This window comes from Natrix helvetica (genome assembly GCF_964273705.1).
Source record: "Natrix helvetica genome assembly, chromosome: 2".
Classification (NCBI taxonomy): domain Eukaryota; kingdom Metazoa; phylum Chordata; class Lepidosauria; order Squamata; family Natricidae; genus Natrix; species Natrix helvetica.
The window spans coordinates 193,743,060-193,762,727 of NC_138552.1; the positions used below are offsets into that span (position 1 = coordinate 193,743,060).

Sequence of the window (19,668 nt, forward strand, 5' to 3'; positions counted from 1 at the left end):
GGAGGAGGTCGGCTGATAAAAAACAATTAAAATACAGTATTTAAAACCCCCTAGAAATTAAATATAATTAAAATACCCAGTTAAAAACCCGTCAGGAGCGATATGGTTAGATCAAAGTTGAGCCAGGCCAGCTGCTTGGAATAGGTGGGTCTTAAGCTTAATACGGAAGGAGCGGAGGTCAGAGGTATTCCTAATATCCGGAGGGAGGTCATTCCACAGGGCTGGGCCCGCTACAGAGAAGGCTCTACTCCTAGGCGCCGCCCCACGACATTGTCTAGCGGACGGCACCTGGAGGAGCCCCTCTCTGTGCGAGCGAATTGGTCGCAGGGATGTATGGGGCAGAATACGATCCCCAGGTTGCCCCCATTAGGCTGAAGGCCCGTAGGGTGCCTTTCGCCTTGAGGGCCAAGGTTGATGCGGAGCTGGACAAGCTCATCGCACAGGGAGTCTTGGAGCCGGTGGATTACTCCAAGTGGGAGACCCCTTTGGTCATCCCGGTTAAGGCGGATGGTTCTATTCACCTCTGCGCGGACTTTAAATCCACCATTAACCTTGCCCTCCAGGCGAACCCCTATCCAGTTCCGGTAGTGCAGCACTTGCTCCATTCTTTAGGACAAGGCTGCATCTTTGCGAAACTGGATATGGTGCAGGCCTACCAGCAGCTCCTGGTGGATGACGAGGCGGCGGCTGCACAGACCATGGTCACCCACCGTGGAGCCTTCCGTTGCCGCCGCTTGCAATTCGGCGTTTCCGTTGCCCCGGGGATCTTCCAGAGCCTTATGGAGCATTTGCTCCATGGGCTCCCTGGCGTGGTTCCGTATTTCGATGACATTCTGATCGCTGCTAGCAGCAGATCGAGCCTCATCAAAATACTTGAGAAGGTCCTCGAACGTTTCAGGGGCGCGGGCTTAAAATTGAAGCGCAGCAAATGTTCATTTGCTGTGCCGCGGGTGGATTTCCTGGGCTTCACCATTGATGCCCAGGGGATTCACCCCACCCCCTCTAAAGTAGCAGCCATCAGGAACGCCCCCACGCCTGCCTCCAAAACGGAGCTGCAGGCGTTCCTTGGCTTGCTAAATTTCTACGCACCATTTTTACCACAAAAGGCGTCACTAGCCGAGCCGCTGCATTGGTTGCTCGACCGATCGGCAGCCTGGCGCTGGGGCAGCCGCGAAGCGCATGCGTTCGCGGCTGTCAAAGACATGCTGACGTCAGAGGCAGTCCTCGTTCAATATACGGACAAGCTGCCTTTGACTCTTGCCTGTGACGCCACCCCCGTGGGTTTGGGGGCGGTCCTGAGTCATGTGCTGCCCAATGGCTCGGAGGCCCCCATTGCCTTTTATTCCCGGACACTGACTTCTGCGGAACGCAATTACAGCCAGATTGACAAGGAGGCTCTGGCTGCAGTGTCAGGGATTAAGAGGTTTCACGATTACCTCTATGGGCGGCATTTTACTTTGTTCACCGACCATAAGCCACTCCTTGGGCTTTTGGCGGGAAACAAGCCGACCCCTCCCATCCTTTCCCCTCGCATGACTAGGTGGACAGAGTTCCTAGCTGCTTACAGCTACACTCTGCTCTACCGTCCGGGCAAGCACATAGGGCACGCCGATGCCTTAAGCCGCTCCCCTCTTCCCGTTTCTGACCCTCCGACAGTGCCCTGCCTGTCGGTTTTGGCCATAGCAGATTTGGCTTTGCCACTCTCATCCGGAGATGTGGCTGCAAAATCTAGGGCTGACCCTGACCTGTCCCAGGTCATGCTTTGGGTCCAGAGGGGCTGGCCTGAAGGGCCGGTGCCAGAGCACCTTCACCCCTTCAAGGCCAGGCAGCTGGAGCTGTCACTCCACAGTGGGTGCCTCCTGTGGGGTGACAGGGTGGTCATTCCACCCAGCCTGCACCACCAGGTGCTATCTCGTCTTCATGAGGGCCACCCAGGCATAGTGCGCATGAAAGGCCTGGCGCGCAGCTATGTGTGGTGGCCCCGCATGGACGACGAGATAGCGGCTTGGGTGGCCGGCTGCTCCTCCTGCCAACTTTCCCGACCGGCGCCCCCGGCTGCCGCACCGCGGGAATGGGAACTGCCCCGTGGCCCTTGGTCCCGCCTGCACGTGGATTTTGTGGGCCCGTTCAGAGGCCAGGTCTTCATGATAGTGGTGGACGCCTATTCGCGCTGGGTGGAACTCATCCTCATGAGGTCCACCACAGCCAAGGCCACGGTCAGAGAGCTGACTAGGCTGTTCGCCACCCACGGCCTGCCGGACGTCATCGTCTCTGACAACGGGCCTCAATTCGCGTCCACCACTTTCCAGCTGTTCCTTGCCTCTCAGGGCATCCGCCATGCCCCGGTCGCCCCATACCATCCTGCTAGTAATGGCCGGGTGGAACGGGTGGTTCGCTCGGCCAAGGAGGCGTTGGGCAGGATGGAGGGGGCGGACTGGCAATCAAGGGTGGCTGCTTACCTTTTGGTACAGCATGCCACTCCTTGCCCCCTGTCCAGAAGGTCTCCAGCCGAGCTGCTGATGGGCCGGCGCCTGCGGACCACCTTGGATAGGCTGCACCCGCTCTATTCCAAGGAACAGCCTGGCAACCTGGGGGCCCCTTCCCGAGATTTCGCGGTGGGTGATCTGGTATGGGCGCAGGCGTTTTCAGGGGTTGTCAAGTGGGTGCCTGCCACCGTCACCTCCATAACCGGCCCCTGTTCTTACAGGGTCCAACTGCATGATGGGACCGAATGGCGGCACCACCTGGATCAATTGAGGCGCCGCCAACTGTCCAACGCCAATGACAACCCTGCAGGGTCGACTGTCATCGTGACTCCGCCGGCGCCCATTGCCGCATCGCTTCCTGGTGCCCTTCCACCAGAACCAGTCGACCCAGTCCAGCTGCCCTGGGCCACTCCTGTTAAGGACGCCACCTCCCGGCCGTCCATTGTTGGGGATGTTCCGCCCATTTGGCGAACTCCTCCTGGTTTCCCCTTGGCCTTCCCCAAGTCAGGCCAGGCCTACCCTGATGTTCCCCTCTCAAGCCCGCCTACGGCCACGCCCCCTCGGCCCTGCCTACCTGTTCCATGTAGTCCACCTCCTAAGGTAGGCCCTCAAGATGGCGCCCGGAGCTCCACTCCCTCGCGGGAGGAGCTACCACGGGCACCTCCTTCTCCTCCGGCGTCTTCTGCTGTACTGAGGTGCTCTGGGCGGGTCCGGCGCCGCCCAGCCTATCTACGTGAGTACGTCTGCGCGACGTCCGCACATGCGCACTCACTGGGGGGGAAGGGGTGTTGTATCCTGGCAGATGACGTCAGGGATTTCCCCCTGACAGCCGGCATCTGCACTAGCAACAGCCAGGTCGCGTCTGATTGGATAAGACGCGACCTGGCTGAGAGCGGGGAAAATCCGGTGTTCGGATTTGCTGGCTTGTCTGACAGCTTCACATAAATAGCTGTCAGACTAGCCCAGCCGCGCTTCTCTCCTGTATTGCTGTATAGCTGTTGTGTGTTCAATAAAGACAACTTTAATTGTCTCACGGTCTCCGCTAGTGTTTGTGCCAATTTAACAAAAAGTGGTTATATCACATCACATGTAGGTCAACCATAGTTCCATATTGAGTGGGAGGCCTGCCTGAAGCCTGCTGGGAGCCAAAATGGGTGCCCTCCCCCAAGCTCTATTTTGGGCCTAGGAGGCCTGCATGAACCCTGCCTGAAGCCTGCTGTGAGCCAAAATGAGTGTGTCTACCTGCCTTCACCTCTCTACTTGTAGGCATTACCTATGAAGGATTTAGTGTATGTTTACATTCAGCATGTAGTGTAGATACATAGAGAATAGAGATATCATGGTGGGATTTCCCCTGCCCCCATCCATGTGCTTATTGTAGATGTGACAAAATGGATATTTCTACATTGCTGTTATTTGTTTTCCAGACCTTAGGAACTGTGGTGGTGCAGCGATTAGAATGCAGTAGGCTAACTCTGCCCACAGACAGGAGTTCCATCATGACCGGCTGAAGGTTGAATCAGCCTTCCATCCTTCCAAGGTTAGTAAAATGAGGGCTGTTGGGGGCAATATGCTGATATTGTAAACCTCTTAGAAAGTGCTTTAAAGCACTATGGAATGGTATATAAGTCTAAGTGCTATTGCTGTACCTATCCTCTGTTGCATAATCTAACTTTTCATATTACATCAGTATGCTGATTTGCTAGCTCAATGCATTGCCATTTACCAATGCAACTTTCTATTCTTAACAAAAAAAACAACACATTGCCTGCCAAGTAAAGTTTTTATTTTTGGAAATTAGTTCAGCTGCAAGGACATGAGTTAATAATGGGGTGTTCTTTAAAGACATCTTCAGGATGCATTGCATTTTAAAATCAAGCTAGCTAGGGGACTATTTTCTGTGGACGTACAGAATCAACACCCACAAACAGCTGTTCAATCACCCACAGTGTCATTCCTGTTTATGTGCTTAAGATTCTTAAGTTTGTTCTGAAACTAGTGGGGAAATTGTTCAGCTCATTAAGGAAATGGTTTCTAGCTTGACAAAGAAAAAAAAAACACTTTTGTGTCCTCAAACAATATTCCTTATTACACAAGGCTAAATTTATTTGATGAAGCAAATACAAGTAGAAACAATGCATTCCCTATTTCTTGCCTTTTTACTAAAATTCCATTGCTGACTGGAAATGTTGAGAATTTGAAATCCAATTCATCTGGTGATTACAAAATTGGGGGAAATGGTGGCAGAGGTGGGATTCTACCGGTTCGGCCAGGTTTAGGCAAACTGGTAGGTCTGAAGATCAGCTGAGAGTGAACCGGTTCGCTTTGACCTTCAGGTGAGCCCATTTGCCCGCCCCTGGGCTATACTCACCTATATTCCCTGGTTTTTTAGCCCAGTTGATAGGCGTGGCAGATTGGATTGCTATGCCTCAGCTGTTTTCCTGTGAATTGCGCATGCACGTGCAGCACATGTCAGGCATGTTAGGCGCGCGCATGAGAGAAGCACATGCTCAGCGAACTGGTTGCTAAACCAGTAGGATTGCATCCCTGGTTGATTGGGGGAGGGGGGGTTCAGTAGAAATTGATTTAATTTTATATCTACTTACTAAGGAGATGACCTGATGCACTGTTATGATCATAAAGATTTTGTATATGATAGTATACTAGTGAATTAACCTGTAAATTGTCATACCACTGTGGTTTGACTTGATGATGATGACTATTGCTCTTTTTTCTTTGGAAATATTGGTTCTATTTCAGATCAGCAACACAAGAGACCTAAGGCCACCTACAGTCCCGAAGTCCCCTCCAATAAATGCCAAAATATCAATGGCACAGCTATTTGTAATTTTAAGCTAGGCTATGGTCACCAGATGTAGACTGCAAGATTGGACCAATTTGTAATTCAACAAATTGAAATTTGTTGGAATTAGAATTGGTCTATCATATCATGACTGTAAAACTATGGATGTCTCACTGATGGCAGCAAAACATTAGTAACCATATCTCAGTCCAACAATTCCTCCAGCAGCTTATCTGGGCTATAGGTACAGTAAAGGATGAGTAGGTAGCCACCTTAGAGCCTGCAGCTATAAAGCCTCACTGGGCATTCCCTGTTGCCCACTCCTTGGCCCACACCTTTAACAAAAATCAACAATTTGCATATCTTGTTTGCTAAAATATGAACGACAACTAGATAACAGCAAAGAGATGGGGTTTTTTTTAATCTAATGATCATCACAGTTTTTACACCCAATATCTGGTAGCCTAGGAAATATGCAAAGCTATGTTATTTATTTTTATGTGTATTGTTTTATTTATTTGTATCCCAACTTGATTATTTTTTATGAATAACAAAAGGCAGCAAATATATCCAACACAGTTTTCTCCTCCCAATCTGGTGCCTTAACAACTAGATCAAATTCACTTAGCTGCTGCAGGTGGTTTTTAAGCACTTGAAGAATGTGATATACATTTTATAATAAATAAAAATAAATATCTGATGAATAATCCATTCCCCACAATTTGTTGTTTAATCTATTATTTATAAGACTCCAAGTGGCTGTTGCTATAACAGCTTATTCCCTGAAATAAAATATACTGACCTCAGTAGAATTTTTACGTACAGCAGCTATTTACGATTTCCCCACCAATACAAAATGCCAAAGTTAAATCATATCAAAGTCTTAAACAGTCATCTAATAACAGCATTATAAATGCATCTGTGTAAGCAAATACACAAAAAGATACCAGGACAAACAAACACAAACACACACATATTCTAAACAAATAAATGCTTTATCTAAAACCCTGATATTCCCATGGCCTGTGAATATTCAGTGTCACCAAGGAAGAGTTGTCAAAATGTGTAATCATCATTGGAACTTGAGATTTCTTATTTTGCTAACACCTGCTGTGCTAGATAAGAACATAGCCTGAAGTTATGCCTCTTTCCATGTCCTTATGAGGAACTAATGGTCACTGTTCTACAGACTGAGATTAGAATAACCAGGATGCCAAGATCCAAAGAGCAGAGCTTTCAAACCACATTGCCATCCAATGTAGAAAATACATATTTATTCATTACATAAACTAATCTACATTCCACTGTACTTAGCAAGTTAACTTACTGCCTCATAGAGACATCAAGGCAGCACTTTCTAGCCCCTGGTGAATACAAGCACAAACAGTGTATAACACTGAGATATATTTGTGTGTGTGTGTGTGTGTGTGTTCTGCATGTGTCTGTGGGTGTTTAGTTTGTGTGTATCTCTCTGTGTGTGTCAGTGTGTGTGTGTGTGTGTGTGTGTGTGTGTGTGTGTGTGTGTGTGTGTATAAATGGTTCTGAAAACTATATACATGAAATGAAAGCTTTCATTGGTCATGTTCTAGTTTAGAAATTCTAATATAGTGAGATTAGTTTATAGTAGACCAATCTTAACATTTTCATTTTCACACCCACTTTCATCTTTTAACGTCAACCTTGACTTGCAATTTTAAAGCCCAAGTCAACTTTATCTGAACATAAGCCACACCAATTAGAGTAAAATAATAAAGAATCAAAGATTATCACCTGTTTAAAATTCTGTTAAAACTCTAAGACACCATTCACGCTGACCACGGACGTTCCAGTGTAAACTTACAAATTTCCAGAGATTGTTCAAGTGAAGTGTGCAAAACTATTTATATAAAAGGTTAAACAAAATGTACATAACATTTTTAGAGGCTACCATAAAATCTATAACCAATGGTTTACTTAGATACAAGATTGTAAAATTGTGGGCTGAATCTCTACTTAGTGTGTCAACTGTAAGCTGTTTCACTTTAATTTTCACAATATAAGGTGTAACAGTTTTTACAACCCTTTTCTGCTTTAAGCAGACTGTGGATCCTCTTCTGGCATCTGTATTAAAAAGCATAAAAGAATTGATCTTTGGTGGGTCTCTTCTAACTGATGAAGTCTGCAGTTTAATTATTCCGGATACTTTGAAGGAAGGGGCTGTAAATGACAGAGATCTTCTATGTTGCCCCATCCTCAAGACTAGAACCCAAACTCACATGAACCCCTGCCAGTTTCTCTTCTAAAATTGTCTTTGGCACCACAGATATTCAGCCTTGTCAGCATCAGCCTTCTCCTCATATTACCGACTTCCCTCAGAACCAATCCAGCTCTGAACGTGATGCGTTTTAACCTTGGCAATAATGTATACAGAAAAGGACAAGGGTATGGGGTGGGCCGAATGACCAAAACAGTATCATACTGTCGTGATGTAAGTTTTACCTTGTGCTGTACCCCTCCATTCATGGACAAAAGACTGTGACCAGAGCCTCAAAATCCTATTGGCAACCATAAGCGATGGTGCAGTTTTCTTATCCTAAGCTGAGCAATATAATTTTGTATTAAAATATCCTGGATCCAAGTCTTAATTTCAAGGTTGACATTTGCACTATGTTGATGCACAAAGTAAACGTTAGAGAACCCCATTTTCAGTATCAATAGCATCACGTGTTAATGCCAGGTGTCACCTTTACAGAAGCTCCTGTAAGCATATCTTAGGAAGGCAATTTGGCATCTCTTTAAGTCTTACCCAGTAATTAAAGAGTAGTTGGAAAAGGTCCTAGAACCATAAATAGCTCCTGGTTTTCATTCTTAGGAAACAAGCAGGCACACTTTTAGGCACTCTGAGAATTAATCTCAGAAAACAATTCCAAATGCCATTGAAGCTACTATCATATGCAATACTTTGGGTAGAAGCATTAAATTGAGAGCAGAAGCCCCCTTGCCTGGCTTCCCTTAGACATATACCAAAATATTATTAATCCATTCATTTCCTGCTCAGCCTTTAACTGCCTCTAAATGCAGTTGCCATGAGCCGGAGGCTGTGTACAATATTGTAGGAATACCTATATTGCTTGGCTTTGTTTTATGGCATTCTAATTTATACAAGCAGTTTTAAATTAAAATCATTTGTATACATTAGAATTATGCAAGTGAGTAATCACTTTCTCCTTCTTCTGGGAGAGATAATCATCTCTAGTTTAATGAAAACAGATCAAACTAAAAAAAAGGTCAACCATATATTACAGGCCTATGTTTATTAACCCAAGGCCAGTCCCACTATGATCTCCATGAAAATTCTACACGGGGATTTTTTTTTTAAATGAAATATCATTTTGCCATGATTACTTTAATTTAGTAAACTTCTAGACTCACACACTATTTCCCTCCCCCACCCCCAAATTCTTCTGCGTGGCCTCTGTCACATTGCTACCAATGCACATTTTTAAAAAAAGAGTGTCTGCTGAAAATGAGTTGACTTTTTCAAGGATGGTGCTATGCAAAGCTTCAAAGAAATGCTTCACTTCAGTGGTCTGTTTCGAGCACCTGTTTGAAACATCTTGACCTGATGTCAACCCCTGCTACGCTTACTTGCTATTGGCTGCCATATAAATGGGGAGGGTGGGGGCATAGTATTTGGGATGGGAATAAATGGTACAGGAGGTGATATGGAAAAGGGAGTTTTCTTCTCACTATCTTCTGTGCATGCTGGTGGCTAGTGTTTGGTCCTGGTCAAGGCCAACCATCCTGCATACCAACATGATGATGCCTTTTGGAGATGCAATCCGCATGACACCTATTGGAGTTGCAGATTGGACACTGGGGTGGGGTTGTTGGAGGGAAGGGGCTGGGTTATCATTTGATATGTACTTGTTCGTGCCTTTCTGGCTCAAATCTTGCTTTACTTTCGCTGCTATCTTTTCATAACCAGTAAAAGTATTTTAATCCACAAACAATGGAGTTGGGAGTTTTCTTTCTTGGTTGTTGATGGAGTTACGCCTGACAACTACTAAGGTTCCTGAAGTGAAGAGTATTGCTTTGAAAACTTATCTACTTGATAAGGTTTTAGAAGAATGTAAAGAGCCTTGTCTATGGTTGCACGGCCTCCTCAGCTCAGTGACATGAATATTATCACACCTGCAATTTTACAAAGGAAATCACCTTTGTGGAGCAAAGTGCCTCCATGAGATAAAGCATGGCCTTGTACAGTCCTGTAGTGTTAGTGTTCGGACATTAGCAAGAATATAGAGAAATCTATAAAAACAACAGCAAACTGTAAATAAGGAAAGGGGGCAGGTAATTTGGTACTATCTGCAGAAGCAATATCACTGCTTTACTAATCCAGCATTTAGGCATAGATAGATAGATAGATAGATAGATAGATAGATAGATAGATAGATAGATAGATAGATAGATGATAGATAGATAGATAGATAGATAGATAGATAGATAGATAGATAGATAGATATAGATAGATACAGAGATAGATACAGAGATATAGATATAGATATAGATATAGATATATTAAGGCTTAAAACACCTCAGTTAAAGATTGCTTTCTATTTTTAATTATATTAACAAAGTATTCCTAATATATTACCCTTTATCACTATTTGAAGACAGAGATTTTGGGATAGATCTATTTGGGTTTTTAAAATCGCACTTACAAAGATTTGTGTTTTCTTTTTCTTTCTTTTGTTATGTTTAGCAATTCTTCAAACTAATGTAGGTTTTATTTTTAAAAAACCTGAAGCAAAACATTTATTGTCTTAAACTGGCATATTTGCAATGCAATGCTTTTAATAATCTGTGTGTTCAGAGGTGGGTTGCTCTCGGTTTGGCCTGGTAGTGGCGGCAGTGGGAGGCTCCTCCCACCTGCCCGGAACAAGGACATGAGCAACCACGAGCACTTGAGCAAGCATGAGCAAACCGGTACCGCCGGGATTTGCAACCCACCTCTGGTGTGTGTGTGTGTGTGTGTGTGTGTGTACACATACACATTCATATTAAAAATTAACACCCTGGCACAAATTAAAACATATTTCTTTTTTCCTAATTTGGTTTTCTCCACACTATTCTCTTCAAGACTGAGATAATCCAGGAAGGACCATATTGATAATAGCCATAATTAAGCACTAATTTGCATAGTTTGAGTGAGCCTGGGGCAAACAATTTGCTGTCTTCCTGCAAGCGTGGAATGAATTGGACACGCAATAAATTATTTACATGTTGCCCACTGCTGCCCACTACACATTAAATAGAATCTCGAAGCTCTTAAGTGCAGCCACTGCAGCTTTGAGAGCAGCTGCAATCAAATGTCAAAAGTTAATCTGGGCTCAGTTTAGCAAATGGCAGACAGCAGCAGGTGGCCCTGGCAGAAATGGGTCAGCCGATGGCGATCCAGGTGAAAAGGCTAAAAAATTCAGCATTTGCAGACTCAAATGACGCTGCCAGCTTTCATTTCTTCCATTTTGCTTTGTGCTATTAAACCGGTGCTCAGAAGGTTCTACCGTGGTTTAGTGCCATTTCTGATCAATGCAATAGCTCCAATGTTCAGAGTGTAATATGATAAAAATAATAAGAAAAGTAAGAAAAAGAAAATGAAACATATAAAGAAAGAACAAATCTTATAAAGATTTTAAACACTCATATTAAAAAAGGTCTGCTTTTGTATAGACAAAGGTAATATATTCAGAATACTTTATTAATATAGAAAGAAAAAAAAACACCAGCAAATGTTAACAAAGACATCTTTATTTGAAGTGTTCATAAAGACTTAGCCAAGATATTAACTTTTCAAACAATGAGATTTTTCACTCTATAATTCTTCATTATTTTGTTATCTGATTAGCCTCCATGGGAAGAAACTGCTAAACTAATAACAGAATAACAGAGTTGGAAGGGACTTTGGAGGTCTTCTAGTCCAATCCTCTGCTCAAGAAGGAAAGTGTATGCCACATCAGACAAATTGTTGTCCAATCTCTTCTTTAAAAACTCACAACTTCTGGACACAAGTCATTTCATTGATTAATTGTTCTAATTGTCAGGAAATGTCTCCCCAGTTCTAAGTTGCTTCTCTCCTTTATTAGTTTCAATCCATTTTTTCTTGTCCTGCTTTCACGTGCTTGTTATAAAGTTCTTCACCATAACTGACTGAGAAATATATAGGCATTTCCTTCAAGGTATCCTTAAAGCTTTCATCTGCTGTTAGTTGTCTAATTATTATTTTAATCACAGATTATATTCAGGGGTGTTTATGAGTGAGCTGATGAAACAACTACCAAACCTATTACTCTCCCAGAGCAGATCAATGATGTGTGATATAGTCATGGGAAAATCTATTGTGCAAAAGGTTTGCTTTGTGAAACTTTATATAACTTTACCCTTCATGTAACTGTCTTTGTTTCCCAAAGTTTGGTGCAGTTCTGTATGTTCTTCTTGTATATAAACATTTGGATGATAAAATAAATGAAACTAATTACCTTTGAGTGGTAGTTTCTTTTCTATTTTCTCTTCCTTTTCCCTTTCCTTGTCTTTCTGAATTTCTACAAGCAAAGAAGAAAACTAGCTAATTAGAGGAAAAGGAAACTGTTGTGGTTTGAACACTGTGAAGGAGGTCCAGTGCAAATACATCAAAGTTGACAAATGCACAACTGAAATATAGGAAGTTCTGATCAATTATATACTCACCATGGATAAGACATTATCCCTGATAAGTCCTATTTTAACTATCCACAATTTGGGGTTGGGTGAATAGGAATGAATAGGGTTTTTTTTTTCCCCTGTATGCTGTTGTGGATTATTTTCCAATAAAAATGAGAGGAGACCATGTTGATCAGGCATTTGATTCTGCTTGATAACTTAGGCTACAAAAAATGCATTTTCTGGTAGAATTGGTCTCAAGGCTTGCATTTTATGCTTGTTGAGGGCATTGACTATAACCCCTTTGTATGTGTTGGTGCAAGAGAGTGCTACACCAGATCTGCCAAACACAGAATATATACATACTAAAATAGATATAATATTACCTTTTGGTGTTGGCTTCTTTTCTACTTTCTCTATTTTTTCAGCCTTGTCTATCTGGATTTCTGGAACAGAGAAAACATTACAGAGCCATAATGACTAGAATATTATGTTTGAAGTATAGAGATACTCCTTATACTTTGCTCTTGGTAGGATTTCTGCTTTCAAAATGTATTCCATCAAAACAAAACCACTTAAGGTAAAACCTCAACATTCAGTTCAGAATTGGCTTTCAGAGAAATGTAATGGAACTGCTCTGAGCCATTTTCCCAGTGATAGTGATACATTTTGCTGTTTCTCTCAGTGGCTTTGCCTGAAAATATACCCAAGATGTGAAGAAAAATCTCCTTGGGTAAGGTGCTCTGCGTCTAATCAGATTGCAACAGAATGGATTTTACCATTCCAGTTCAATCAGATTCCAAGTTTGGTTTTAGACCTATTCTTTGTGATAACTCTTGATGGGAGAAACTGGCACATACAGACATTTTCATATGTAATTCTAATTATAAATATTAGATTTCCATGATATACTATCTTTCCTATACATTTCCTTACAGATTGTTGGTCACAAAATTTGGAAAATAACACGTACAATATGTTGTGGTTTCTCTGGTGGTTCAGACAGTATGAAATGAGCAAGTTTGCTTTAAAAAGTGAGCCAACTGAATTTTTCTTAAGAGCTGGAATTGTTTGCCTCTGTGAGTACCAACAAGATGTTAAGATTTCAGAGGATCTTGACCAACTAATATCACTAAACACATATTATGTATGTACACCGCCTTGAATTATTTATAAAAATAATAAAAGCAGGATATAAATAAAGATTCATAAATAAATATGTTTACCCTTTGAAAAAAGCACTGCTCAAAATTAGTGCTATTGAGTTTTCAGTCAGCAGCCAATAATAGAATAGAATAGAATAGAATAGAATAGAATAACAGAGTTGGAATGAATTTTGGAGGTCTTCTAGTCCAACCCCTGCTCAAGCAGGAAACCCTATACCATTTCAGACAAATGGTTATGCAATCTCTTCTTAAAAACTTCCAGTGTTGGGCATTTACAAGTTCTGGAGGCAAGTTGTTCCACTAATTAATTGTTCTGTCAGGAAATTTCTCCTTAGTTTCTAGGACTAGTTTCTAGTTATTCACCATGAAAGAAGAAGCAAGTTCCTTCTGGGTTCTGTGTGTGAAGTTTGCTCTTTTTAAAATTTGAAATCTGAGAAACTGAAGTAACTAATGGGTCACCTGAATAGCTGAAGTGGGGGGGGGGGGTTGAAGTCTAGGCCATTTAACCTAATCATTAATCCATGATGGTCAATTCCTAGTCATGCTGATAGAGTTTTATAAGAAGGTCAGTCATCTGTGGCAAACATAGTTGCCACCTTTAGTGGCCAGAAACAGCAAGTGGATAACTGATGTAGAGTGAGTTGAATGGCATCCACTTTCTGGCTAGAGTTTTGTGTTGTTTTACAAAAACCCTGCTCAATCTATTTTAGGTTTAATATACCATATATATTTTTTGTGGATTTCTTTCTCCAAAATGCAAGGCTGTCAAAATGTAGCACTGCTGACAAGGAGACTGGATCCTACATAAATTATTTGGAGGTTAGTATGGGCAGTCAGCAACCTAAAGGAATGCTAAAAATGTAATGTGGAATGAATCACATTCTCCGAAGCTTCCTTTCACTTTTTAAAATAGCATGCACTTTAATTTCCAACTAATCACATAATATCTTTTTGCTGAGTTGCTAAAGCAGTTGTATTTTTGTAGAAGCATTACATGGCCAGCTGAAAGGATGCAATTTATCTCCATCAGAAAAGCATATTTTTAATAAATCCAAAATATTATGAATTCATTTTTAGAAAACTGCCAGAATCCTTCAGCAGCAAGGATAATCTCTGTCACCAAGGCAACCACCTCGATTCTTCATGAGATGGCACCACAGTTTATTAAATTATTGTGAGAGAGTATGTATTTAAAATGTATTCCGTTGCTCCTTTTTCATTAGCTACAAGGAAACAGCAAAAAAAGGGGGGAAATCCACAGCTTCTTAAATTGCCAATTTTTTAAAGTTTCCTCACTGATGACATGATACAAAGTACTTATACTGTAGTTAAATAATTGTTTTATATCCTGTAAACTAAAAGCTTGTTGAGATACCATTTGTCAAGATATGATTCTCAATACTTTTGGCTGATCTATATAGCCCATGTAATGCCAAATGTGAAAAGCACAGAAGTAACAAATTATGTCCAAAAACAGTTCAGAAAAATGTTTTCCAGGTTTAAAATGCAAAAAGAAAAAATTCTAGTGTGCTACAAACACTAGATGCAATGCAAAGGAAAGCTTTTTAATAAAATATATCACACAAAATCTTTGATCAATTGATGTTACAGCACTGCTACAACTCCTTCAGCAATTTTACTTTTGTTTTAGTGGCGCAATCTGTTACCTTTGCAAATGGCTACACCACATGTGATGTGTTCATATAGTAATGTTTTATTTGTTTATTTATATCCCATCTTTATATTTTTACAAATAACTCAAGGCAGTGTGTCTATCCAACATACCTTCCTCCTATTTGTCCCACAACAACAACCTTGTGAGGTGAACTGGACTGAAAGAGAGTGATTGGCCCAAGGTTACCTAATATAGTAAATGCAATGCAATCCAGTGGAATACAGACATATAATCTGTTAAAATATATGGAACTGAAAAGTACACATTTTGTTTCAACAAAAGTAGATGGATATTAAGTGACCAGATAAATCTCACACTTATTAATGTCTTTGATAATATCCAAACAAATATAAAACTGTAAAAAAATCTTGGATGTTAATGTTGTAAAATGTTAAAGCTGTAAAAAATAATAATAATTACAGTATCTTGATATTTTCCCTGCATAAAACAGTTGAGAAGAGAGGTATAAGGCAAAAGACATTTACGTAAAAGAATTGCCTCATCAGATAGTAATGGGAATCACTATCATCTACCTATTTTCTTTCTCATTAGAAATGAGAACAGTATCTTAACATGCTTATTTTAACTTTTTGAAATATCCTATTTCTCAGTTCATTAAGGCATTTCAGTCTCTTACGAGTCTTGACACCATTTCCTTCCCAAGAAGGTATGTCTACTTGGCTTAATACATGACCATACACTAGCGGTGGGTTCCTACCAGTTCTAACCTCTTCTATAGAAGAGGTTCCACAAATCTACAGTGCCGTTTAGAACTGGTTCCAGCTCCCTCCCCCCTGCCCATCTGCACATCATCAAGATGAAGAGCGAGAGGAGGAATTCTGGGAGCTGAAGTCCACAAGTCTTAAAGCTTTCAAGTTTATTTATTTATTTATTTTATTTACTGAGCGCTTATAGACCGCCCCCTCTCCCGCAAGGGACTCGGGGCGGTGTACAGTCCATATCGGAAATACATCATATAAATAACTATAAAATTAAACAATTAAAATTATTAAATAGATAAATAGATACGAAGGAGGATAAAAAGGTTTAAAGAACTGTACAGCTGAGTAAATAATTTAAAACCCCAACAAATATCCCATAAAATTGAATTTAAAAAACAATTCCCCTAAAAACCAGTTAAGAAATGTGTTTGCCAGGAGGTAGCAGTTATGATTATGCCAGGCCAGCCAATCGGAACAGGTGTGTCTTCAATTTTTGTCGGAAGGAGCGGAAGTCGGTGGTGGTTCTAATGTCGGGGGGGAGGTCATTCCAGAGGGTTGGGCCCACCACAGAGAAGGCCCTACTCCTTGGCGCCGCCCGTTGGCAGTGCCTAGTGGACGGCACTAGGAGAAGTCCCTCCCTGTGAGAGCGAATTGGCCGCAGGGATGTGTGTGGAGAGATGCGATCCCGCAGGTAACTAGGCCCTATGCCATGGAGCGCTTTAAAGATGGTGATCAAAACCTTGAAACGCACCCGAAAAACCACAGGCAGCCAGTGCAGCTCGCGCAGGAGAGGTGTTACGTGGGAGTACCTAGTACTCCCCATGACAGCCCGCGTGGCTGCGTTCTGGACTAGCTGCAGTCTTCGGGCGCGTCCCAAGGGAAGCCCCATGTAGAGAGCATTGCAGTAGTCCAGGCGAGACGTCACCAGTGCATGAGTGACTGTGCGTAGGGCATCCCGGTCCAGAAGGGGGCGCAATTGGCGCACCAGGCGAACCTGGTGGAACGCCCCCCTTGCCACGGCTGCCACATGGTCGTCCATTGACAGCCGGGCATCTAGGAGGACGCCCAAATTGCGCGCCCGTTCCACAGGGGGCAATTGTTCGCCCCCTATGGCCAGCGATGGAATCAGCTGGCTGAACCGAGGTGCCGGTAGCCACAGCCACTCAGTCTTGGAGGGGTGGAGTTTGAGTCTGTTGTCCCCCATCCAGACCCCGACGGCTTCCAAACATCGGGACATCACTTCGACAGCCTCGTTGGGGTGGTTTGGGGTTGAGATGTACAGCTGAGTATCATCAGCGTACAGATGATACTCAACCCCAAAACCACGGATGATCTCCCCAAGTGGCTTCACATATGTGTTGAACAGGAGGGGTGAGAGGACCGACCCCTGCGGCACCCCACAAGTGAGTGGCCTCAGGGTCGACCTCTGCCCCCCTGTCAACACACATTGCGTCCGGTCGGAGAGGTAGGAGCCGAACCACCGCAAAATGGTGCCTCCGACTCCCATCCCCTCCAGCCGGCGCAATAGGATACCATGGTCGATGGTATCAAAAGCCGCTGAGAGGTCTAATAGGACCAGGATAGAGGAACAACCTCTATCTCTGGCCCTCCAGAGATCATCAACCAACGCGACCAAGGCTGTCTCTGTGCTGTGCCCGGGTCGGAAGCCGGACTGGTGTGGGTCTAGATATTCGGATTCGTCAAGGTGTCACGGAAATTGCTGTGCCACCACATTCTCAACAACCTTCGCTAGAAAGGGAAGGTTGGAGACTGGACGATAATTAGCTAGCTCCGTTGGGTCAAGTGAAGGCCTCTTGAGTAAGGGCCTCACCACAGCCTCTTTCAAGGCAGTTGGTAAGGATCCCTCACCCAATGAGGCGTTCACCAGGCCCAGAAGCCAGCCTCGTGTCACCTCCCAGGATGCCAGTACCAGCCAGGAGGGAAATGGGTCCATTGAACATGTGGTGGGTCGCAGCCGTCCACGCAACCTGTCCAAATCCTCGGGGGCAACAGAGTCAAACTCCTCCCAGAATGGTCTCACAAGACTCACTGTTGACGGCTCGTCCGGTCCACTGGAGGGGGCCCATCCGCTCCAGATCTGAGCGACTTTGTCCTGCAGATATTCCCCAAACTCCTCTGCTCTTCCCTGCAAGGGTGCCCCCCGCGTCCCCTGCGACAAGAGGGAGCGGGTCACCCTAAACAGGGCAGCAGGGCGGTTATCAGCGGACGCAATAAGAGCGGCACAATGTCTACGTTTGGCCGCTCTCAATGCCACAAGGTAGGTCCGTAAATAGGCTCTTACCTGTGTTTGATCAGACTTGGAGCGTGAGGACCTCCACCTGCTCTCTAGATGTCTCCTATGGCGCTTCATCACCCTCAACTCCTCGGTATACCAAGGAGCTCGGGTGGGTCGCTGCCGTAGGAGAAGTCGCAAAGGCGCAACCCGGTCCAAGGCCCCAGCCGTCACCCTATTCCAGGCGGCCACTATGTCCTCCGACAGAGAGTGGGTCAGGGCTACAGGTAGTGGCCCAAGCTCCGTCTGGAACCTATCCGGTTCCATCAGGTGCTTGGGGCGGTACCAGCTTGGACAGTCTGGCCCCGCCTCCTCGCGGTGGAGGATAGCGCCAGGGAAGTCGAGCCGGAGACATGAGTGATCTGACCATGACAGGGGAGTAACGACTAAATTCCCTATTCCCAGATCACTCGTCCACTGCTCAGATACAAAAACAAGGTCCAGTGTGTGGCCACCTTCGTGTGTGGGGCCCTGAATTAATTGGGTCAGGCCCATGGCTGTCATGGAAGCCATGAACTCCCGAGCCACCTCAGATGCTGCTCCCGTCGACGGCAGGTTGAAGTCCCCCATAACCAAAAGCTTGGGGATCTCAACCGCCGTCTCTGAGATCAGCTCGAGGAGCTCGGGCAGGGCCACTGATGTATAGCGAGGAGCCAAGTATACAATCAGCAGACCCCACTGCCTCCCTGGGCCCCATTTCACACCTAGGGACTCACACCCGGGTATCTGAGGGACAGTGAACTCCCTCGGCTCTAGACCATCCCGTATAACTACCGCCACCCCACCACCCTTACCCAGGGCCCGAGGCTGATGGAATGCACGGAAACCCGGTGGGCACATTTCCACGAGGGGTAAACCACCCTCGTGGCCCAACCAGGTCTCCGTTATCCCTGCAAGGTCCAGCTCCCCCTCAGAGATCAACTCATTAATGAAGGGGGCCTTGTTGGTCACGGACCTTGCATTGCAAAGCATCAGCCGCAGGCCCTGGCTCTGTAGTTCCTGACCACCTAGACTGCGGGGGTTGGTACAAACGACCGGGCGTACCCAAGTTTGAACACCCCTGGGGTTTTTTTCTAAAGGGTTAGGGGTGCAAGGGTCTTGTAACTTGACAGCTTTAATGCCAGAGTTCCTGAGCCAACATGACTGGAGGAGGAATTCTGGGAGTTGAAGTCCACAAGTCTTAAAGCTGTCAAGTTTGAACACCCATGGGGGTTTTTTTTCTAAAGTGTTAGGGATGCAAGGGTCTTGTAACTTGACAGCTTTAAGATTTGCGTGCTTCAAATGCCAGTTTCTGAGCCAACATTTTGGTTGCTAAACAAGAGCGTTGTTAAATGAGTTTCACATTTTACAAGTTGGCCATGGCCACCCATGGAAGAGGTTCCTCAAATCTACAGTGCCGTTTAGAACTGGTTCCAGCTCCCTACCCCCTGCCCGTCTGCACATCATCAAGATGAAGAGCGAGAGGAGGAATTCTGGGAGCTGAAGTCCACAAGTCTTAAAGCTTTCAAGTTTGAACACCCCTGGGGTTTTTTTCTAAAGGGTTAGGGGTGCAAGGGTCTTGTAACTTGACAGCTTTAATGCCAGAGTTCCTGAGCCAACATGACTGGAGGAGGAATTCTGGGAGTTGAAGTCCACAAGTCTTAAAGCTGTCACATTTGAACACCCATGGGTTTTTTTTTCTAAAGGGTTAGGGATGCAAGGGTCTTGTAACTTGACAGCTTTAAGATTTGCGTGCTTCAAATGCCAGTTTCTGAGCCAACATTTTGGTTGCTAAACAAGAGCGTTGTTAAATGAGTTTCACATTTTACAAGTTGGCCATGGCCACCCAGTCACATGGCTCGCAAG

General features: G+C 44.2%; 1 protein-coding gene across 28 annotated transcripts in view; it reads right to left on the reverse strand.

Moving 5' to 3' along the window:
* Nucleotides 1-19,668, reverse strand: part of TRDN (triadin) — a 286,138-nt gene that overhangs the window by 211,127 nt on the left and 55,343 nt on the right. For 27 of the 28 annotated variants that reach the window (XM_081941060.1, XM_081941059.1, XM_081941061.1 and 24 more), the window contains exons 6-7: nt 12,354-12,413; nt 11,808-11,870 (exon numbers count right to left, since the gene is read on the reverse strand). The exons of the other annotated variant lie outside the window; for it this stretch is intronic. In XM_081941060.1, coding sequence (XP_081797186.1) covers nt 11,808-11,870; nt 12,354-12,413 — 123 coding nt within the window. The remainder of the gene's footprint in view (nt 1-11,807; nt 11,871-12,353; nt 12,414-19,668) is intronic. 28 annotated transcript variants of the gene reach the window in all.